At 44.1% G+C, this 17,929-nt stretch overlaps 1 protein-coding gene across 2 annotated transcripts; it reads left to right on the top strand.

The window, feature by feature from the left end:
• Window positions 1-734: 734 nt before the first annotated feature.
• Window positions 735-13,584, top strand: Zfp90 (ZFP90 zinc finger protein). 2 transcript variants are annotated; one of them, XM_059264070.1, is made up of 5 exons: window positions 735-890; window positions 1,108-1,174; window positions 6,594-6,720; window positions 7,047-7,142; window positions 11,769-13,584. In XM_059264070.1, exons 2-5 carry the CDS (start codon window positions 1,142-1,144, stop codon window positions 13,412-13,414), a joined length of 1,902 nt encoding a protein of 633 aa, XP_059120053.1. In that variant the 5' UTR covers window positions 735-890; window positions 1,108-1,141; the 3' UTR covers window positions 13,415-13,584. The 2 variants fall into 2 exon arrangements, with proteins under 2 accessions (XP_059120053.1, XP_059120052.1); XM_059264069.1 differs by having other exon boundaries at window positions 735-909.
• The last annotated feature ends 4,345 nt before the right edge of the window (window positions 13,585-17,929 follow it).

The raw sequence follows: 17,929 nt of genomic DNA, 5'->3' as shown, positions 1-17,929 counted from the left end.
GTAGACACCTTTAATCCTAGCACTCCGAAGGCAAAGGCAGGCGGATCTCTGTGAGTTCCAGGACAGCTTGGTCTACAGAGTGAGTTCCAGGACAGCCAGGGCTGCACAGGTAAACCCCGTCTCCAAAAACAAAACAAACAAGAAAGAAAAAAAAGAAGTGGGATGATCTGGGAGAAAGACGGATGAGGCAAAATTCTAGCAGCTCCAGAAGAGTCAACACACACACACACACACACACACACACACACACACACGAAAGACGGATGAGGCAAAATTCTAGCAGCTCCAGAAGAGTCAACACACACACACACACACACACACACACACACACACACGAAAGACGGATGAGGCAAAATTCTAGCAGCTCCAGAAGAGTCAACACACACACACACACACACACACACACACACACACACACACACACACACACACGAAAGACGGATGAGGCAAAATTCTAGCAGCTCCAGAAGAGTCAACACACACACACACACACACACACACACACACACTCAGAACGAACACTTACACACACACACACACACACACACACACACACACTCACTCACTCACTCAGAACGAACACTCTGAACCTACACTGCCCGCTTTCTTGTGCTCTTAGTACAGCGCCCACTAGGGAGCACAGCCCCTCTGCAGGGAGAGCGCGCAAGGATAAACCAGGAATTGTAGTTCCTGGGAGGGCGCGAGGCTCCGTGTGCGCAGGCGCACTTGAGGTTCTGCGCCCGCCGCTGTGGCCATTGTCCAGCCCTGTTGGGGCGGAGGCCGGCTTGCGAAGCTGGCCCTTAACGCAGGACAGCACGGCCGAGGACAGAGACTGCAGCGGGCGCTAGAGGGGCGGACGCGAGGTCGCGGATCCCGAAGCCCCGGAGGCGGTGATTCCGGGTGCCGTGGGTAGGAGGCTGTCCTCCCGGCCTCGCCCGTCATCCTGCGGGCGGACTGGGCGTGGCCGGAGGCACTGGCCGGAGGCGGCGGGGCCTTTCATTTGGCCTTGGGGGAGCAGCAGGCGGAGGCGGGCTCCTCCCCGCCGTTTGGGCTGGAGGGGTGGGGCCGCGGGGTAGCCGGTGAGTGGATCCTGTCCTCTCTCCTCAGCCCGGGACCGTAGCCAGCACACCCTGAGGCAGGAATGGCCCCGAGGCCTCCGACGGCCACGCCCCAGGTGAGCCGAGCCCTCCCCACCGCCCGGAGCATCCCACCCTGCGAGACCCCGGGGGCGTGTACGGGACAGTTATTGTTCTGGAAATTCTTAGTTTTGATGGCTTGGAGTCTCGTAGTCTAGGGAAAACACCTCTCAGAGTGCCCAGACCTGACTGGAGCGGGATTCCTGAAACGATGGAGCTGTTTGGTTAACTAGAGGGGACCAGGGAAGTGCGAGCTTGTGAGGAATTGACTGTATTGGGATTGTGGACACTGAGCCTTTATTGCTGTGCGGGTTCTTTGAACTCTTAAGTGAGGAATGAAGAGAGTAGGTAGAAAGTGAGGCCAGACGTCCCTGTTTCCCATCCTCTGGCCATAAAAGAGACAGTAGGGGGGCAGACAAGCCCTGGTCAGAGGAAGAGGCCGGTGAGGGTTGGATGTGCTGAGTCTTGAGACTGCCATCACAGCCAAACCTGGACCGACCAGCTCCGAGTTTTTCTTGCCCCCATTGCTCGTCTTTCTTTTTTTCTTTAACAGATGTATCATAGTGCCCACCCTTAGTATTCCAAGCTTCAGGTTAATTAATAAGAGGTTGATTTGTGCTGGGCATGATGCCTCAGGCCCTTAATCCCAGCACTCGGGAGGCAGAGGCAGGCAGATCTCTGTGAGTTCAAGGCCAGCCTGGTCTACAAATCGAGTTCCAGGACAGCCAGTGCTCTTATATAGAGAAACCCTGTCTTGAAAAACAAAAACAAACAAACAAAAACCAGACTGATTTGCACTCTTTTTAGAATTAAGGGTAGGAACTAGGTATATAGCTGAGGTCACTTGCCTAGCATATGTGAGGTCCTAGGTTCAGTTCCCAGCACCTCCGGGGAAAATAAAGATAGGCTGGAAAGATGGCTCACCAGTTATGAGCACATACTGTAAAAGCACATATTGCTGTTGCAGAGAACAGATCAGTTCCCAACACCCATGCCAGCGAGCTCACAACCACCCTGTAATCTCATTCCAAGGGGGTGGGATGTCTCTGGCTTGGGTACCTGCATTCATGTGACCATACTATTAGAAATAGAGGGGAGGGGGACAGAAAAATCGCAGCTCAAGGAACTGAGGAACAAAGGATCACACAAGATGAAAGAAGCTTGGCAAGGCGGTGTATTTTCCAAAAATGATGCTCTCAATCCCAAACAAAGCTAACAAGCACAACTTGCCAAGATGGCTTCTGTCTCATTCCTTACGTAGGTGCCGACTGCAACTCATCCCATTAATTGAAATTTGATTTCATAGTCTGACAAGATTGGATAATTGTTGCAAAGGGGAAGGTTTGGGGGAATATAATATGGGCCTTTATTGAGCTGTCTTTGTTAGGAAAAAAGTTCTTCATATACCCCCACACAGACACATAATAGAATAAATTTTTTGTTTGGCTGTTTTTGTTGTAGCCAGAGTCCCCAAAGACCACCGAGAGACCCAGTCTGATGCAAGAGCAAAGAGTCTTTTTACTGTTACGAGTTAACCCGGGTCTCTCCGTCCATCTGACGCAGCAGCTGAGCAGGGAGACCCTGGGTATCAATCAAGCAGGGTTTCTACAACGGTTAGAGTAGGGATCTGGGGGAATTCCAGCTCTATAGTCACAAGCTCAGGATTGGTGCTTACTTGAGGTTAGAGATGCTTGGTTTGAACTGATTGGAGAGTTGCAGCTGCAAGGAAATTGCCATCTCCTCTAGCAATCTATTTTATTGTATCTATTTTTTTCCAGCAGACCCATTTCCACTGATAGTTAGACATCCCGTTTTTATCTGCAGGAAAGTCATTCCCTCTGACAGCTGTGGTATACAATCTATAACAGCAGAAAACACCCCACAGGACATATCTGGTGCTTTGTTTAGTATGCCAGTTATGTTCTATCATATCCTTTAGGTTGTGGCAGGAAATGTCTGGAACTTGTTTTTGTGCAGCTCCTAATTGTCTGGGTCTAGGGGCGGAGGGGCAGCACATCCTCTGGTGGGTTCTTAGAATAGTTTGTCCAAAAGCCTGCTGTCCCCTCTCTATGACGGATGCAACCCTGTCATCCTCTCAGGTTTTGTTTGTTTGTTTGTTTGTTTTTGAGACAGGGTTTCTTTGTGTAGCTTTGGTTGTCCTAGAACTAGCTCTGTAGACCAGGCTGGTCTCAAACTCACAGAGCTCCACCTGCCTCTGCCTCCCAGGTGCTGGGATTAAAGGTGTTCACCACCACCGCCCAGCCAAATAAAGTAATTTTAAAATTAACAGTAAACTATAAATTGTAGTTGCTATATGTATCATATAATCAAGTTAAATCTAGATTAAAAATGCTAATAATGGGGGCTGGAGAGATGGCTCAGAGGTTAAGAGCACTGGCTGCTCTTCCAGAGGACCTGGGTTCGATTCCCAACCACCACATGGTGGCTCACAATCATCTATAATGAGATCTGGTACCCTCTTCGGGCATGCAGGCGGACATGCAGACAGAACACTGTGTACATAATAAATAAATCTTTAAAAAATTCTAATAATGTCTTTTTATAAAGACATTATAAAATCAGTTTATAGGGTCAAAAAATATAGCTCAGTTGGTAGAATGCATGCATGAAACCCTGGGTTAGCATCACATCATAAACTGAACATGGTCTGGGAAGACCTGTGGATAATGAACTTGGGAAGGAACATTGAGCAAGTTCTAGAATGATGGCTAGGAGTCTTTTCTGTAGAGCTGGGGGCAGGCAGTGCATTATGGTAAGGATGTACAAAGCAGAGACACAAGAGAGTCAAGTTAAAAGGTAAGGAGTCCATGTGACAGAAACAGGAGGCATGTGACAGGAGGCAAAGTCTGAGAGAAGGTGATTCAGTAACCTAGAGAGAACAGTAGGAAGTAGAGATCTAGATAATGTAGAAAATCATCATCTGTCTGTGTCTTTGCAAACACGGCAGCTGGCCAGCAGATTGTTGATGCAGAAGAGGCAGAAAAAGGCAGATCGATTCAGTGCAACTCAGTATGTAATGATGCTGCGCGCAGGGGCCCTGGCTGGCCGGGCCAAGGTGCCCCGTGGGTGAGGGAAACATGCTGGGTAGATTCGGGGTGGGCTTCGGCACATGTACAGTCACTCACCACCACCACCACCACCACCCCCTGGCACTGCATCCACATGGAAATGAGTTTATTATAAGAGAAAGATAGAAAGATGAGGAAAGAGGGAGTGAGAGAAGGGGAGAGAGAGGGGGTAAGGTTGCACGCCTCATGGGAATGGGGGGGAAGGGGGAGTTTTCTTTTTTAAAGGGGACTTACATCAGGGTGCTGGGCAGGTCTCTAAGGGGCAGGTCAGAATACTAACACAGTAGTTGGTGTTGGTTCAAACTTCAAGAGTCTGACCCTGAGTAGCTTATTTTAGGCATATGTAAGCACAGCACAAATTGGTGAAAAAATTTCTTGGTGATAATTAACTCAAACCTGTGTACATAACAAAGCTGAAGACATGACTACATCAAAACTTGTTGTAAAGTACAAGTGACATCTTCCATAAAGATAGGTCCTTAGATTAACTGAGGAAACAGGTTCAGGATGTGTCTGGGGGAGATAGCAAGCTTTAGATTGACTGAGAGAAACAAGCTCTGATAAAGTTCTGGGGGAGGATCCATTCACCAAGCTGTGGACCACATCTGCTCTCAGCCTTTTGGGTGGAACAAAAGTTATACATCTCTCCTTTGGAAGAGACAGCCCTGCATGTTTTTGGTTTTTGGTGTTTTGTTTTTGGAGAAAGGGTTTCTCTGTGTAGCCCTGGCTGTCCTGGAACTCATTCTGTAGACCAGGCTGGCCTCAAACTCAGAGATCCACCTGCCTCTGCCTCCCTAGTGCAGGAATTAAAGGCATGTGTCACCACTGCCCAGCATCAGCCCTGAGTATTTAACATTCCTGGTTCCCCTAGTGCTTATCTGTGAGCACAAGGATGTACATGTCTCTTAGAATCATCCAAAAGAAACATGTTGTCATTTAGCCATGATGTAAAATTAAGGTGAAATTTAATCTTAGTCATGCCTATGATTTAACCCAGTATATCCAGAATATTGTCACTTCTATTTATAATCAGTATCTTTAAATTACTAATGAGGTATTCAGCCTCGTTATAATACTGAGGCTTTGAAGTCTATCATCTATCTTATGGTTATTATACAAGCTTGATGTCCTCAAGGACCAGCAAGATTGGGTGTAGATTTGGCCTGCAGAGTAGCATTTGGGGGAGGGTGCTTGAATTTATAGTACAGTGGGATGCTGTTGGTTTCAGGCAGTTGGTAGAATGCTTACCTAGCATGCACCAAGCCCTAGCTTCCATTCCAGCACCACAGAAACCAGATGTAGTGGTGCATGCCTGTAGTCCTACTTTTGGGAAGTAGAAACAGAAGAGTTGGTGGTTCAACCTTGACCACATAGTGCGTTTGAGATCAGCCTGGGATACACGAGATTGTCTCAAAATTAGTAAATGAGTAGGGCCTGGAGAAACGGTTCATCAGTTAAGAGCACTTCCTGCTCTTGCAGAAGACCCAGGTTCAGTTTCCAAAACCCACAAGGCTGCTCACAACTGCCTGTAACACAGTTCCAGGGGCTTTGATGCCCTCTCCTGACTTCCATGGGCTCCTACATACATACCCTCAGATGCACACACATAAATAAACACATATTTTTTAAAAGTTAGTAAATTAAAGCAATTTGTAGAGCAATATGTGTGATGTTTCATAAAGCATACCTGTAGTATATGTGTAAAACATGGACAGGAGACTTCTAAGTATACACACCAACTGTTGAGAATGATTGCATTGGGGGATAAAGAGGACTAGGAGGGTGAAGGCTGTCATTTTTTTTTTTCACTCCTGTATCTCCATGTTTGAATTTGTAACAAAGCAAGGAAAGAAAGCAGTGAGGAATGAGCAACTGTAAAGGGTTTGGTTTGGAAGGAAAGCAGCAGCAAGACAGATGAATGCAAATGCAAGTTGTGAGCTGAGCATGGTAGCGTAGGCCTGCAGTCCTAGCCCATGGGAGTGTAGGCCTGCAGTCCTAGCCCATGGGAGTGTAGGCCTGCAGTCCTAGCCCATGGGAGTGTAGGCGTGCAGTCCTAGCCCATGGGAGTGTAGGCCTGCAACCCAACCCATGGGAGTGTAGGCCTGCAGCCCTAGCCCATGGGAGTGTAGGCCTGCAGTCCTAGCCCAGGTGGGAGAGGAAAAAACAGACAGAATAGTATATGCAGGATTGTGGGATCAATTTCCCCTTTGACTTTCCTGTTAGATAGACTAGATGCTTTAAAATCAGCCTATAAAACCAAACATTTCCCCTTTGAGCAGCAAACACATGATCCCAAGGTCAGTTCCCAGACTTTGAGAGGAGCATTCATGGAGTTGATTCCTACTTGAGCGGGATTATGATCCCACAGGAGTCAGTGACATTCAAAGATGTGGCTGTGGACTTCACCCAGGAAGAATGGTACCACGTGGACCCTGCGCAGAGGATCTTATACAGGGATGTGATGCTGGAGAACTACAGCCACCTGGTTTCTCTTGGTAAGGAGGGACAATGTCCCCCGCTGTCTCACATGTTGCCAAATTTTCCTTCTTCAGTTGCTAAGGTTTGGTGCACGCAGCCTAGGTAACTGAGAGGAAGTCCAGGGCTTGGTGCCTGTGCTTTGGGGAGCCAGCTTTCCAGGAGTTTGAGCCTGAAAGATCATTTTAAAGACCTAGAAAAGGGGGAGTTTGCTAGCATGACTCCTTATGCTGTGCCTTTTCTTCTCTTCAGAGTTCCTGAGGATCAAAGACTAGTACTGACTTATAGGAAGGCTCTTTGTCTTCTTGCTCAAACACCCAAATCTTGTGTATTTACCCATGAGCAGGGTGTCAAGTGACCAAGCCAGAGGTGATCTTCAAATTGGAGCAAGGAGAGGAGCCATGGATATCAGAGAGAGAAATCCAAAGACCTTTCTGTCCAGGTAAATGAGTAAAAATTCTGCTCATGGAAATCAGTGTAGACAGTAGCACAGCTTCTAACAGGCATGGGAGCTGTCCAACCTGCAGAGGAAGCTGAAGCCATTTCTGAGTGACGTTCTGCATGTCTCTCTTCTCCCGTCATGTATTCCTGCTGGTGGTAAGTCTTTGGGGAAAAGATACTGAAGTGCTGCAATTACAGGCACTTAACACTCAGCTTTATACTGTCTCTTAAGAGAGAAGTCAGCCCTACCACATCCCTTTAATGCCAGCATCCAGAAAGCAGAGGTAGGTGGATCTCTGTGAGTTCCAGGCCAGTCATGGCTACATAGTGAGATCCTGTCTCAAAATAAAGCAAAACCAAAAAACAGGTTAATGTAAGATGAATCTTGGTCCTAGCCTCACATCACTGTTCTAAGCATGCATTCCATAGGACTCAACATTGCCTTCATTATTTAAAAAGCATATTAACCAGACAGTGGTGGCGCATGCCTTTAATGTCAGCACTCGGGAGGCAGAGGTAGGAGGATCTACCAGCCAGCCTGGTCTACAAATCGAGTTCCAGGACAGCCAGGGCAGTTTGAGAAACCCTGTTTTGAAAAAACAAACAGACAGACAAATGAAGGAAGAAGCATGTTAGAGTTTTGAAAAAGCAAGGTGTTCAGAAGCCAGAGAGTATTTTTTCATTTTTAACTCACAGAGGGAGCTCATCTTGTGATGGAACTTCTGTCTAACTGTAGTGCACTGTGTTCTGTAACCGTCCACTCCTTAGTAAATCTATACTTGGTGCACACTATTTGGAAAAAGATCTGTTCTAGGTCTTTACTAATAAAAAAACAAAATCTAAACCCTTATTAAATGTCCCACTGAGAAGAATTCTAAAAAGAATACAGAGAATTCTCTGCCCTTGGAGTTTTGCTTCTTGTTTTTTGTTTGTGAGCAAGTGTCCTGTTGTGCAGCCCAGGCCTCAAATTCACCACCCTCTGGCTCCTAAGTGCTGAGATTATAAGTGTGTATCATTATGTATGGCTGCCATTGTGAGTTTAGGATTGATTCTTGTTGCAAGCATAGAAATTTGGGAATTGGACTTCTTTGTGTTTCTTCTCCCAACATTTTATTATAAAAAATTTAAAGATATGGAAAAATAGAAAAACTGTACAGTAATTATCATAAAGCTGCCACCAAGACAATCACATTTGTTAATAGCGTGATACTTGCTTTATCACATATCTCTTCATCTATCCATGTAAGAATTACCTTTTTGATGCATTTTTAAGGAAGTTGGAAACATAAGTATGCATATCATTAACTAGAGTTCAATTTCTTTTCTTTTTAATTTTTAATTTTTATTTTCTTGCCTTTGAAATATTGAGAATAAAATCCAGGGCTTTGCACAAGTTCTTTTTAAAAAAGTGCTGTATCACTGAACTATATCCTGAGCCCAGAGTTCAATTTTTTAAATTAACTAACCTATTAATTATTCTTTAAATCTTAGGACATGTCTCAAAAAACAAAACAAAAATCTCAGGACATGTTTATTCTGTTTTTTTCAAAGAGATTATTTTCTTTATCTGTATGCAAGAGTAGGAAGTATATGTACACATGTACAGTGTCCATCAAAGGCTAGAAGAGGGTACTGGATCCTCTGGAGTTAGAGTTGTAGTCATTTGTTAGCTACCCAATGTGGGTGCTGGGAACTGAACTTGGGTCCTCTGCAAGATCAATATATGCTCTTAAACACTGATCTATCTCTCAAGCCCTGCTCACTTGTTTCTATATATGGGTATTTTGCTTACTTGTATATCTGTCCACCATGTGTATGCAGCCCACAGAGACAGAAGAGGGCATAGGATCCCTTGGGACTGGAATTAATAGTTGTGACCCTCCAAGTTGGTGCTGGAAATCAAACCTAGATCCTCTTGAAGAGCAGCTAGTGCTCTTACATGCTGAACCAGTTTTTATAGTTTTGTTGTTGTTTGTTTTAGGTTGGGTTTTGGGGGGAAATGTTTGATTTTTTTTTTGGTTGTTTGGGGTTTATAAAATCTATTGTGTGTGTGTGTGTGAGTGAGTGTGTATAGGTGTGTGTAGGACTGAAGGCATTACATCCCTTGGAACTCAGATTACAGGTTTTATATGGGGTTCCTGATGCTTATTATGTGAGTGATGGGATCCAAACTCATGTACTCGTGATTGAATAACAAGTAACCTTAACTCCTGAGCCACCTTTCCAGCCCCAGTTGTTTCTTCCTTGACTTGAACTTCTGATCCTTCGGCCTCTACCGCCTGAGTTTTGGGAATGCAGGTATGCACCATCACACCCTGTTTATTTGGTCATGGGGATAAAAGCCAGAACCTTGTGTGTGCTGGACAAGCATTCTACTAGCTTGTTCTATTGACAGCCCTATAGTTTTTTGTTTGTTTGTTTTGAGGTTTTTTGTTGTTGTTGTTGTGGTTTGGTTTGGTTTGGTTTGGTTTTTGGTTTTTCAGGACAGGGTGTCTCTATGTAATAGCTCTGGCTGTCCTAGAACTCACTTTGTAGACCAGGCTGGCTTCAAACTCACAGAGATTCTCCTGCCTCTGCCTCCTGAATTAAAGGTGCACACCACCACGCCTGGTTCAGTTTTTGTTTTTTTAAGTAAATGTTGTATACACTAAAATGTACACTTATATGTACAGTCCTGTTGGTTTTATTCTTTCTTTCTTTCTTTCTTTCTTTCTTTCTTTCTTTCTTTCTTTCTTTCTTTCTTTCTTTCTTTTTTGTTTTTGTTTCTTGTTTCTTGTTTTTCGAGACAGTATTTCTATGAGTAGTTTTGGTGCCTGTCCTGGATCTCGCTCTGTAGACCAGGCTGGCCTTGAACTCACAGAGATCCGCCTGGCTCTGTCTCCTGAGTGCTGGGATTAAAGGCCTGCACCACCGCTGCCCAGCTCAGTCCTGTTGGTTTTGATAAGTACATACACCCTTCCAACCCATAGTCTCTAAAAATTAATGTGTTATCTAGTATTAGTATTCTGTGGTTAAAAAAAAAAAAAAAAAAAAAAAAAACAGACTTAGGAATACATCTGTTGATTGAAATAACTCCTTGGTCAAAAGAAGTGATTGGGGAGATGGCTCAGCAGTTAGAGCACTTGCTCTTGCAGAGGACCCAGGTTCAGTCCCAGCACCTACATGGTGGTTCATAAATGTCTGTAACTCCAGCTGTAGGGGATCTGTTGTCCTCTTGTGACCTCAGTAGGCACCGGGCACACACAGTGCACATACATGCAGATAGAACACTCATACACATAAAATAAATAAATCTTTTAAAAGGTTTTTTAAAAAATTTAAAGAGAGAAAGAGGTGATTGGGGGCTGGGGAGATGGCTCAGCTAGTTAAAAGCCTGCTTTCAAACATGAGGACCTCAGTTTAGATCCCCAAAGCCATGAAAAAGCCAGACATCTGGAACCCTGCACTGGCTGGGGGTGAGAGAATGGAGAAACTGATGGATCCCTGGAACTTACTGGCTGGCCAGTCTGGCTAAATCAGCGAGCTCCAGGCTCAATGAGAGCCCTGTCTCAAAAACTAAAGAGGCCAGTGAGATAGCTCAGCAGGTTAGACACTTGCTGCCGAGTCTGATCGCTTGGCTTTGATCCCTGAGACCCACATAGTGGCAGGAGAGAATTTACTCCTTCAGCTTTTCCTCTGACCACTACACATGTACTCTGATGCACACACACACACACACACACACACACACACACATACACACACACACACAGAGAGAGAGAGAGAGAGAGAGAGAGAGAGAGAGAGAGAGAGAGAGAGAGAGAGAGAGAATAAATGCAACTTTATTTTATTTTATTGGAACTTGCTATGTAGACAAGGCTGGCCTCAAACTCACAAAGATCCTCCTGCCTCTGCCTCCCAAGTGCTGGGGTTAAAGATTTACCTGGCAGTAAATGTTATTTCAAAAATACATACATACATCACACACATTAAAAAAACACACACACAAAAGAGAGATGATTGCTACAGAATCAGAGCTTGGATAGACTGGAACTACTGACTCCGAGTTGTAAAGACAAAATAACTGCTTTCTGAAACTTTACTTTTTCTCCATTTTTAGTGTAGTGTGTGGCCCCCAAGTATGTCAAAGAATCTTTTCAGTAGATCCTTGGCCAAAGATTTTCTCTGCAGTATTTAGAAGCTTGCTGTCTAATAGGTAACTGTAAAGAAATGATGAGATCAATTTTAAAGTAATTATAAAATTGATGTATTAGAAAAGTAGGGTTTTTTGTTGTTGTTATATCCCATAAAGTGGACAGGAAACATGGAAACCTGCAAGACAGAATATGTTTCTATTTTGCTTGTATCCGAACCTCACACACTTAGGCTCCTTTATTATTTTGTTTCCTGTTAAACTTACCCACTTACATGGGCTTTCCTCATTCTCTGGATGTGACGGACACTCTGGATCTGAAATAGTCACTGGCACCTCTCTCTCTTTCCTGCCATTTAAGACTTCTGCACAGACCAAAGGATCAATTCCAGAGTAGTCATGCATAATTTCTGTCTCATTTTTCTCCTCTGTTCTGTAGCATTTTGTTTGAACTGGAAGGAATTTGGGAACTTTTCCACTTTATATTTCTTTTAGACTGGAAGACCAAGCCTGACACCAAGTCATCAAGTCTTCAGCAGGGCAAATCTGAAGTATCTCACAGTACAAATATTCTGTCACATGCCACATTAGGACATATCTGGGATGACAGTATCCAGAGGCACCAGGAAAGTTGGCGGAGACATCTGGGGCCAGAGGCATCTTCCCAGAAAAAAATAACCACTCTAGGGAAAAATTTTGAGCAAAATAAATTTGATGAAGACTCTAAATTGAGCACAGACCTGGTTCCACAACTAGACATTCCTTCAAGTATAAGGCCCAGTGAATGTGAAACACTTGGCAATAACTTGGAATATAACTCAGAATTAGGTACTCGGAGTAGTATTCTTGCAAAAAAGAAGCCTTATAAATGTGATAAATGTAGGAAAGCATTTATTCACAGATCATCACTTAATAAACATGAAAAAATTCATAAAGATGATGCTTACCCCAATGGTGCAGACCAAGGAGTTTATTCTGGAAGGAAACCTCATGAATGTACTGATTGTGGGAAAAGCTTCCTCTGGAAAACACAGCTTACTGAACACCAGAGAATTCACACTGGGGAAAAGCCCTTTGAGTGTAATGTGTGTGGAAAGGCCTTCAGGCACAGCTCATCCCTAGGTCAGCATGAAAACGCACACACAGGAGAGAAACCCTACCAGTGCAGTCTCTGTGGGAAAGCCTTCCAGCGCAGCTCCTCTCTGGTTCAACACCAGAGAATTCACACTGGGGAAAAGCCCTATCGATGTAATCTCTGCGGCAGGGCATTCAGACACGGCACATCCCTCACTCAACATGAGGTCACACATAGCGGAGAGAAACCCTTCCAATGTAAGGAATGTGGGAAAGCCTTCAGTAGATGTTCTTCCCTTGTCCAACATGAGAGGACTCATACTGGAGAGAAACCTTTTGAATGTAGCATATGTGGGAGAGCTTTTGGTCAGAGCCCATCCCTTTATAAGCATATGAGGATTCATAAAAGAGGCAAACCCTACCAAATTACTAACTTCAGCATGGCTTTCGAGTCTGACACATCTCTTATTCAAGGTCAAAGTGCACTTACTGAAGTGAAATCATACCATTGTAATGACTGTGGGGAAGACTTCAGTCACATTACAGACTTCACTGACCATCAGAGGATCCATGCTGGAGAGAATTCCTATGACTCTGAACAGGCCTTTAGTCAGCAGTCTCTATCCCATCCTCGAGAAAAACCCTATCTGTGTAATGTATGTGGAAAAGCTTTTAAAAGAAGTACAAGTTTTATAGAGCATCATAGAATTCATACTGGAGAAAAACCCTATGAATGTAATGAATGTGGAGAAGCCTTCAGTCGACGCTCGTCACTTACCCAACATGAGAGAACCCACACTGGAGAGAAACCATATGAATGTATTGACTGTGGAAAAGCCTTCAGTCAAAGTTCATCCCTTATTCAGCATGAAAGAACTCATACTGGAGAGAAACCCTATGAATGTAATGAATGTGGGCGTGCCTTTAGGAAGAAAACCAACCTGCATGATCATCAGAGAATTCATACGGGAGAAAAACCCTATGCTTGTAAGGAATGTGGGAAAAACTTCAGTAGGAGCACAGCTCTTACTAAACACCAGAGAATTCATACACGAAATAAACCGTAGAAAACCTAAAATTATGGAATGGATAAGAAGCTTTGTCTAAAATACGGTTCCAATCCAGTATCAAGATTCTGAAAGTTTGAGAATATAATTATGTTTTTGTATGCTGCATATGGAGAAAACTGTGCCATTAGATTTTTTTAAAAAAATAAAAGCCACTCTTTCGAATTTGATTACAGGCTTCTTGTAAAACTACATATGTAACCATTTAGAAATAATACGATCTTGCTAAGGCTTTTGATGGTGTGTGTCTGAAATCACCAAGTTTTGACAGCTTGGTATGTAAATTCTACTGTCTACAACCTTAAAGGAAACTCATAGTATGGCCCAAACTCATTTTAAATATTACTTTACAGTTTCACATGACTGAAACGCTTATGTGAAGCTTGAAATGGTGGAAACCAGTTTGTTTCCAAGAATTCACCACTTGAAGTAAAACAGCTATCCCAACCACTTTACTGGACAGAGGGAGTGGAGTGAAAGCTGAACTTGGTTGCACAGTAGGATAGAACTTGTACTAGCAAACAGGAATGGAAAATGCTGGGTTCCTGGTTCCTGGGCCTCATACCATTGCTATGGAAAGGTATTTTGAAATTCAGAGGGCTTTAAAGTAAAAATGTTAAAATAGATATCCAAACGTTTTGTCAACTCCCACGGGTTGGACATTTTGGAGTGCCTTAAGACATAATAGGTAACAAAGAATATGCAAATTTACCACAAATGTAAGGCCACTTACAAAGCAAAAGGTTAGCAGAAACTGAAAATGGACTGGTCACATGCACACCCTTCTCAGCTATAATTACACCTTCAGCTGGTGTCATTTCATTGTGCTTTTCATGGCACTGCTTGAAAAAGTATGACATCAAGACTTCCTCTCCACTACCTCCCCACCCCACCCCTCTATCACTGTCCCTGTCTTTTCCTTTTTCCTCGTTTTGCCAAGTTAATTTACTATAGAGAAGTATAAACCTAATTACCCACAGCCATAAACTTTCTCTTTGATTCCGTTTACAGAAACAGCATGTTTTGGTCCTTTTTGTGTGCAAAGAAAGTATACTGCCATTTCAAAAACCATGTTAGTTCTGTTTCTCTTCTATTAGCAAACCATGAGATACGCTTCCTTGGTATTTCTAATTAGCTATCCTGAAGGAATTTCCAGAACCTTTTTTGGTTCATTTAACAACAGTGCAGATGAATTTGGAATAACTGAACATTTGTGGGGTTCCCTTTTTCCTCGAGGTCCATTGGACACCAGTCCACAAGAACAAAGGAGTAGAAGTGGTGACGGAGCTTTGGATGGTCCGTGAACACGGCAGAAACAGCCTTCCAGGACATGACTTCAATGAGACAGCTCAACTTTACTCCAGAGTGAGGGGAGATATAAAGGATGGGGACAAGCTGGGTTATCACCTAATTTACATAAGGCGGCACACTCCTATCATATAGCTGTATTAGTGGCAGCATGACCCTATGAAAATAGCTAGAGCATGTTACTTAATTACCATGTGGCAGCAAGGGAGAGTATTTGCAGGGAACTGTGTCGTCTTTGAGATAAGTCAGGCATCCAGGCCTAAAGACATCCTCCAGATAAGGCTAGGTAGAGAGCAGGAAGCTCCCACTGGTAGGGAGTTCTCCATATTGTGCCAAGCCTGGGGGAGCTGCTAAGCTATGGTAGACTGCAACCTCTGACGATTGGGGCCTCCCAACAAACACTGATCCCTTTCACACATTATACCTAAGTCCTCCAAGTCCTGATGGTAAGTTTCAGGGAGGTATGCTAATTGTTATGAGTGGGGCTAATTGGTGAAACTTTCCTTTAGCTTTTTTGCATACTGGATAACAAGATCCATTAACATTACTTATTCTGTATGGTATGAGGTAGCTTTCAAGAATTCATCATACTTTTTTTTTTTACAGGGATAAATATTCATGGGAGCTGAAATGTGGTGTGTCTCCCAATAAGTCTATTACCCGTGAATCAAAATGAATAAGACATTCCTTTGCTGATAGGCACATCCAAGATGGTAGCTATTCAAAGAAATCTTGTGTATGGCTCCATGCTTAGCGGATAATGTCAAGACCATGCTGGTGCTGTCTGATAAAGAGTTTGACAGTGGGTAATTCTGTTCAGATTCTCTCCTATTCAACAGTTAGGACTCCTGTCAGGAACTTTCTACTGATTTAGGGGGATCTTTATGTGCGACTGTTTAAGGAAATAACATGGATTATAAACAATTGAGTGTTGCCCAGTGTTACTGAAGTTTATAAAAAGCAGTTCCAAAAGACCAGAAAGACCGTGCTGGTTGGTATGTGGAGGGAATCTGGCCTTTATCCAACCATAACTGAGTTTCAGCACCTCTCCATTGACAGGAAGGAAATCCAGGATACACTTGTGGCTAATTGAACAGAGGGCTCTCCTAGCACCAGCAGTCACACACCATGCACTTATGAATACCCAGCCTTTCGGGGCTACAGGACATGCATACCTGTTAATATCATTGTGTTCTTTCAATAAGTAGCCTTCTGGGAGTCCATTTGTCATCCGTTTTCAGAGCTTAACTGAAATTAAAGGATAGCACATCAAGAAAGAGGGACTAACTGCTCTGTTCTTCGTTCACAGCCAGGTAAGGTATTAATCACTACCATGTATTAGTGTTACTGCATGAAAGACCTAAGTCTTTTGTTCTGCTGTTTTGTTTAATCCTCACAGCTGGATAGAGGTGCTGGGGAGGCTCTTTGCCCACTGTCTTCATTACTGTTCTGTTGCTGTGAAGAGATACCATGACCAAGGCAACTTAGAGAAGGAAGCTTTTCTTTTTTTATTTTATTTATTTACTTATTTACTTATTTACTTATTTACTTACTTACTTACTTACTTACTTATTTATTTATTTATTTATTTATTTATTTATGACAGGGTTCTCTGTGTAGTCCTGGCTATCCTGGAACTCACTGTGCAGACCAGGCTGGTCTCAAAATCAGAGATCCACCTGCCTCTGCCACCAAAGTGCTGCAATTAAAGGTATGTGCCAACACCGCCTAGTTTAGAAGGAAACATTTAATTGAGGGCTTTCTTATGGTTTCAGGGGATTAGCCCATGATGATTCAGAAGGATGGCAACAGGCAGGCAGCCATGGTGCTGGAGGAGTAGTTGAGAGCTTACATTTTATCTGCAAGGTGAGGTGGGGGATGGGGGAGGGTGTAGATTGGGCCTAGGCTGGGCTTTTGAAACCTCAAAAGTCCACCCCACCCCCAGTGGTACACCTCCTCCAATGAAGCCATACCTCCTAATCCTTCCTAAACAGTCCACCAACTGAGAAAGAACATTCAACTATATGAGCCTATGGGGCCAGTCTCATTCACACCACCACACCCGCCTCTTCTCTCATAATAATCCCTGCTGTGCTGACCTTAGGGTCATAAGTTACGATGTCACCGTAGGTCCAACAATCCCTCCGTTTTGCTTAAGCTTATTTTGGACATGTTTTTGTTGCTTATATTAAATAAGCCTACTATATGTATTATGTCCTTGATAGAGAGGCAGATAGCCTGTCTGTGCCTGGAGTACTGTCCATGGCAGGTTCATCATTTAACCCCAGGACTGTCTAGCTCTAAAAGCATAGCTTTTAGCATCTAAAAGTATAGTTTTGTTTTGTTTTTCCATGACAGGGTTTCTCTGTGTAGCCTTGGCTGACCTGGAACTCGCTCTGTAGATCAAGCTGTCCTCAAACTCACAGAGATTCTCCTGCCTCTGCCTCCCAAGTGCTGGGATTAAAGGTGTGTGCTACCACCACCTGGCCTAAAAGTATAGTCTTAGGGACGTCTCCAGAGCCATGTTGTATTTGATTTGAGGAGCCGCATCTAACTCTGTCCTTATGGGGCAAAGGAACACAGTGACAAACAGAGATGAAGTGGTGACAGGTCTGTGGATGTGTTGAGTGCTCACATGCCACAACTTGTGGAGTCCGCTCTCTATGAACCCCATGTGTGGGTCCCAGGGATGCAATTTAAGATTGTCAGGGTTGGCAGCAGTGCCGTTACCCATCGAGCCATCTCTCTGGCACTCTGCCTCTTTTTTTAAAGACAGAGCCCTTCTTAGGTTCTGTTACTGCAGTGAACACCATGACCAAGCAGCAGGCTGGGGAGGAAAGGGTTCATTAGGCTTACACTTCAGCATTGCTGCTCATCACTGAAGGAAGTCAGGACAGGAACTCAAACAGGCCAGGATCCTGGAGGCAGGAGCTGATGCAGAGGCCGTGGCGGGGTGCTGCTTACTGGCTTGTTTCCCATGGCTTGCTCAGCTCACCTTACAGAGCCCAGGACCAACAGCTCAGGGATGGCACCACCCACCATGGGCTGGGCCCTCCCCCGTTGATCGCTAGTTGAGAAAATGCCTTATAACTGGACCTCATGGAGGCATTTCCTCAGCTGAGGCTCCTTCCTCTGATGACTAGCTTGTGTCAAGTTGACACAAACCAGCCAGTACAGGGTCTCATTGAACTCACTAATCCAGCTCAG

Source organism: Peromyscus eremicus, chromosome 5, assembly GCF_949786415.1.
Source record: "Peromyscus eremicus chromosome 5, PerEre_H2_v1, whole genome shotgun sequence".
In the NCBI taxonomy this organism is placed as follows: domain Eukaryota; kingdom Metazoa; phylum Chordata; class Mammalia; order Rodentia; family Cricetidae; genus Peromyscus; species Peromyscus eremicus.
The sequence above is the reverse complement of the archived record's forward strand: the minus strand, read 5'-3'. Positions and strand labels throughout refer to the sequence as shown.

Excerpts from the sequence above, each read along its gene's own strand:
- Zfp90 (XM_059264070.1), top strand. The coding sequence starts at position 1,142 with ATGGCCCCGAGGCCTCCGACGGCCACGCCCCAG. Across the intron at positions 1,175-6,593 it reads CTCCGACGGCCACGCCCCAG|GAGTCAGTGACATTCAAAGA; the intron begins GTGAGCCGAGCC and ends ATGATCCCACAG. Across the intron at positions 7,143-11,768 it reads CCAAAGACCTTTCTGTCCAG|ACTGGAAGACCAAGCCTGAC; the intron begins GTAAATGAGTAA and ends TATTTCTTTTAG.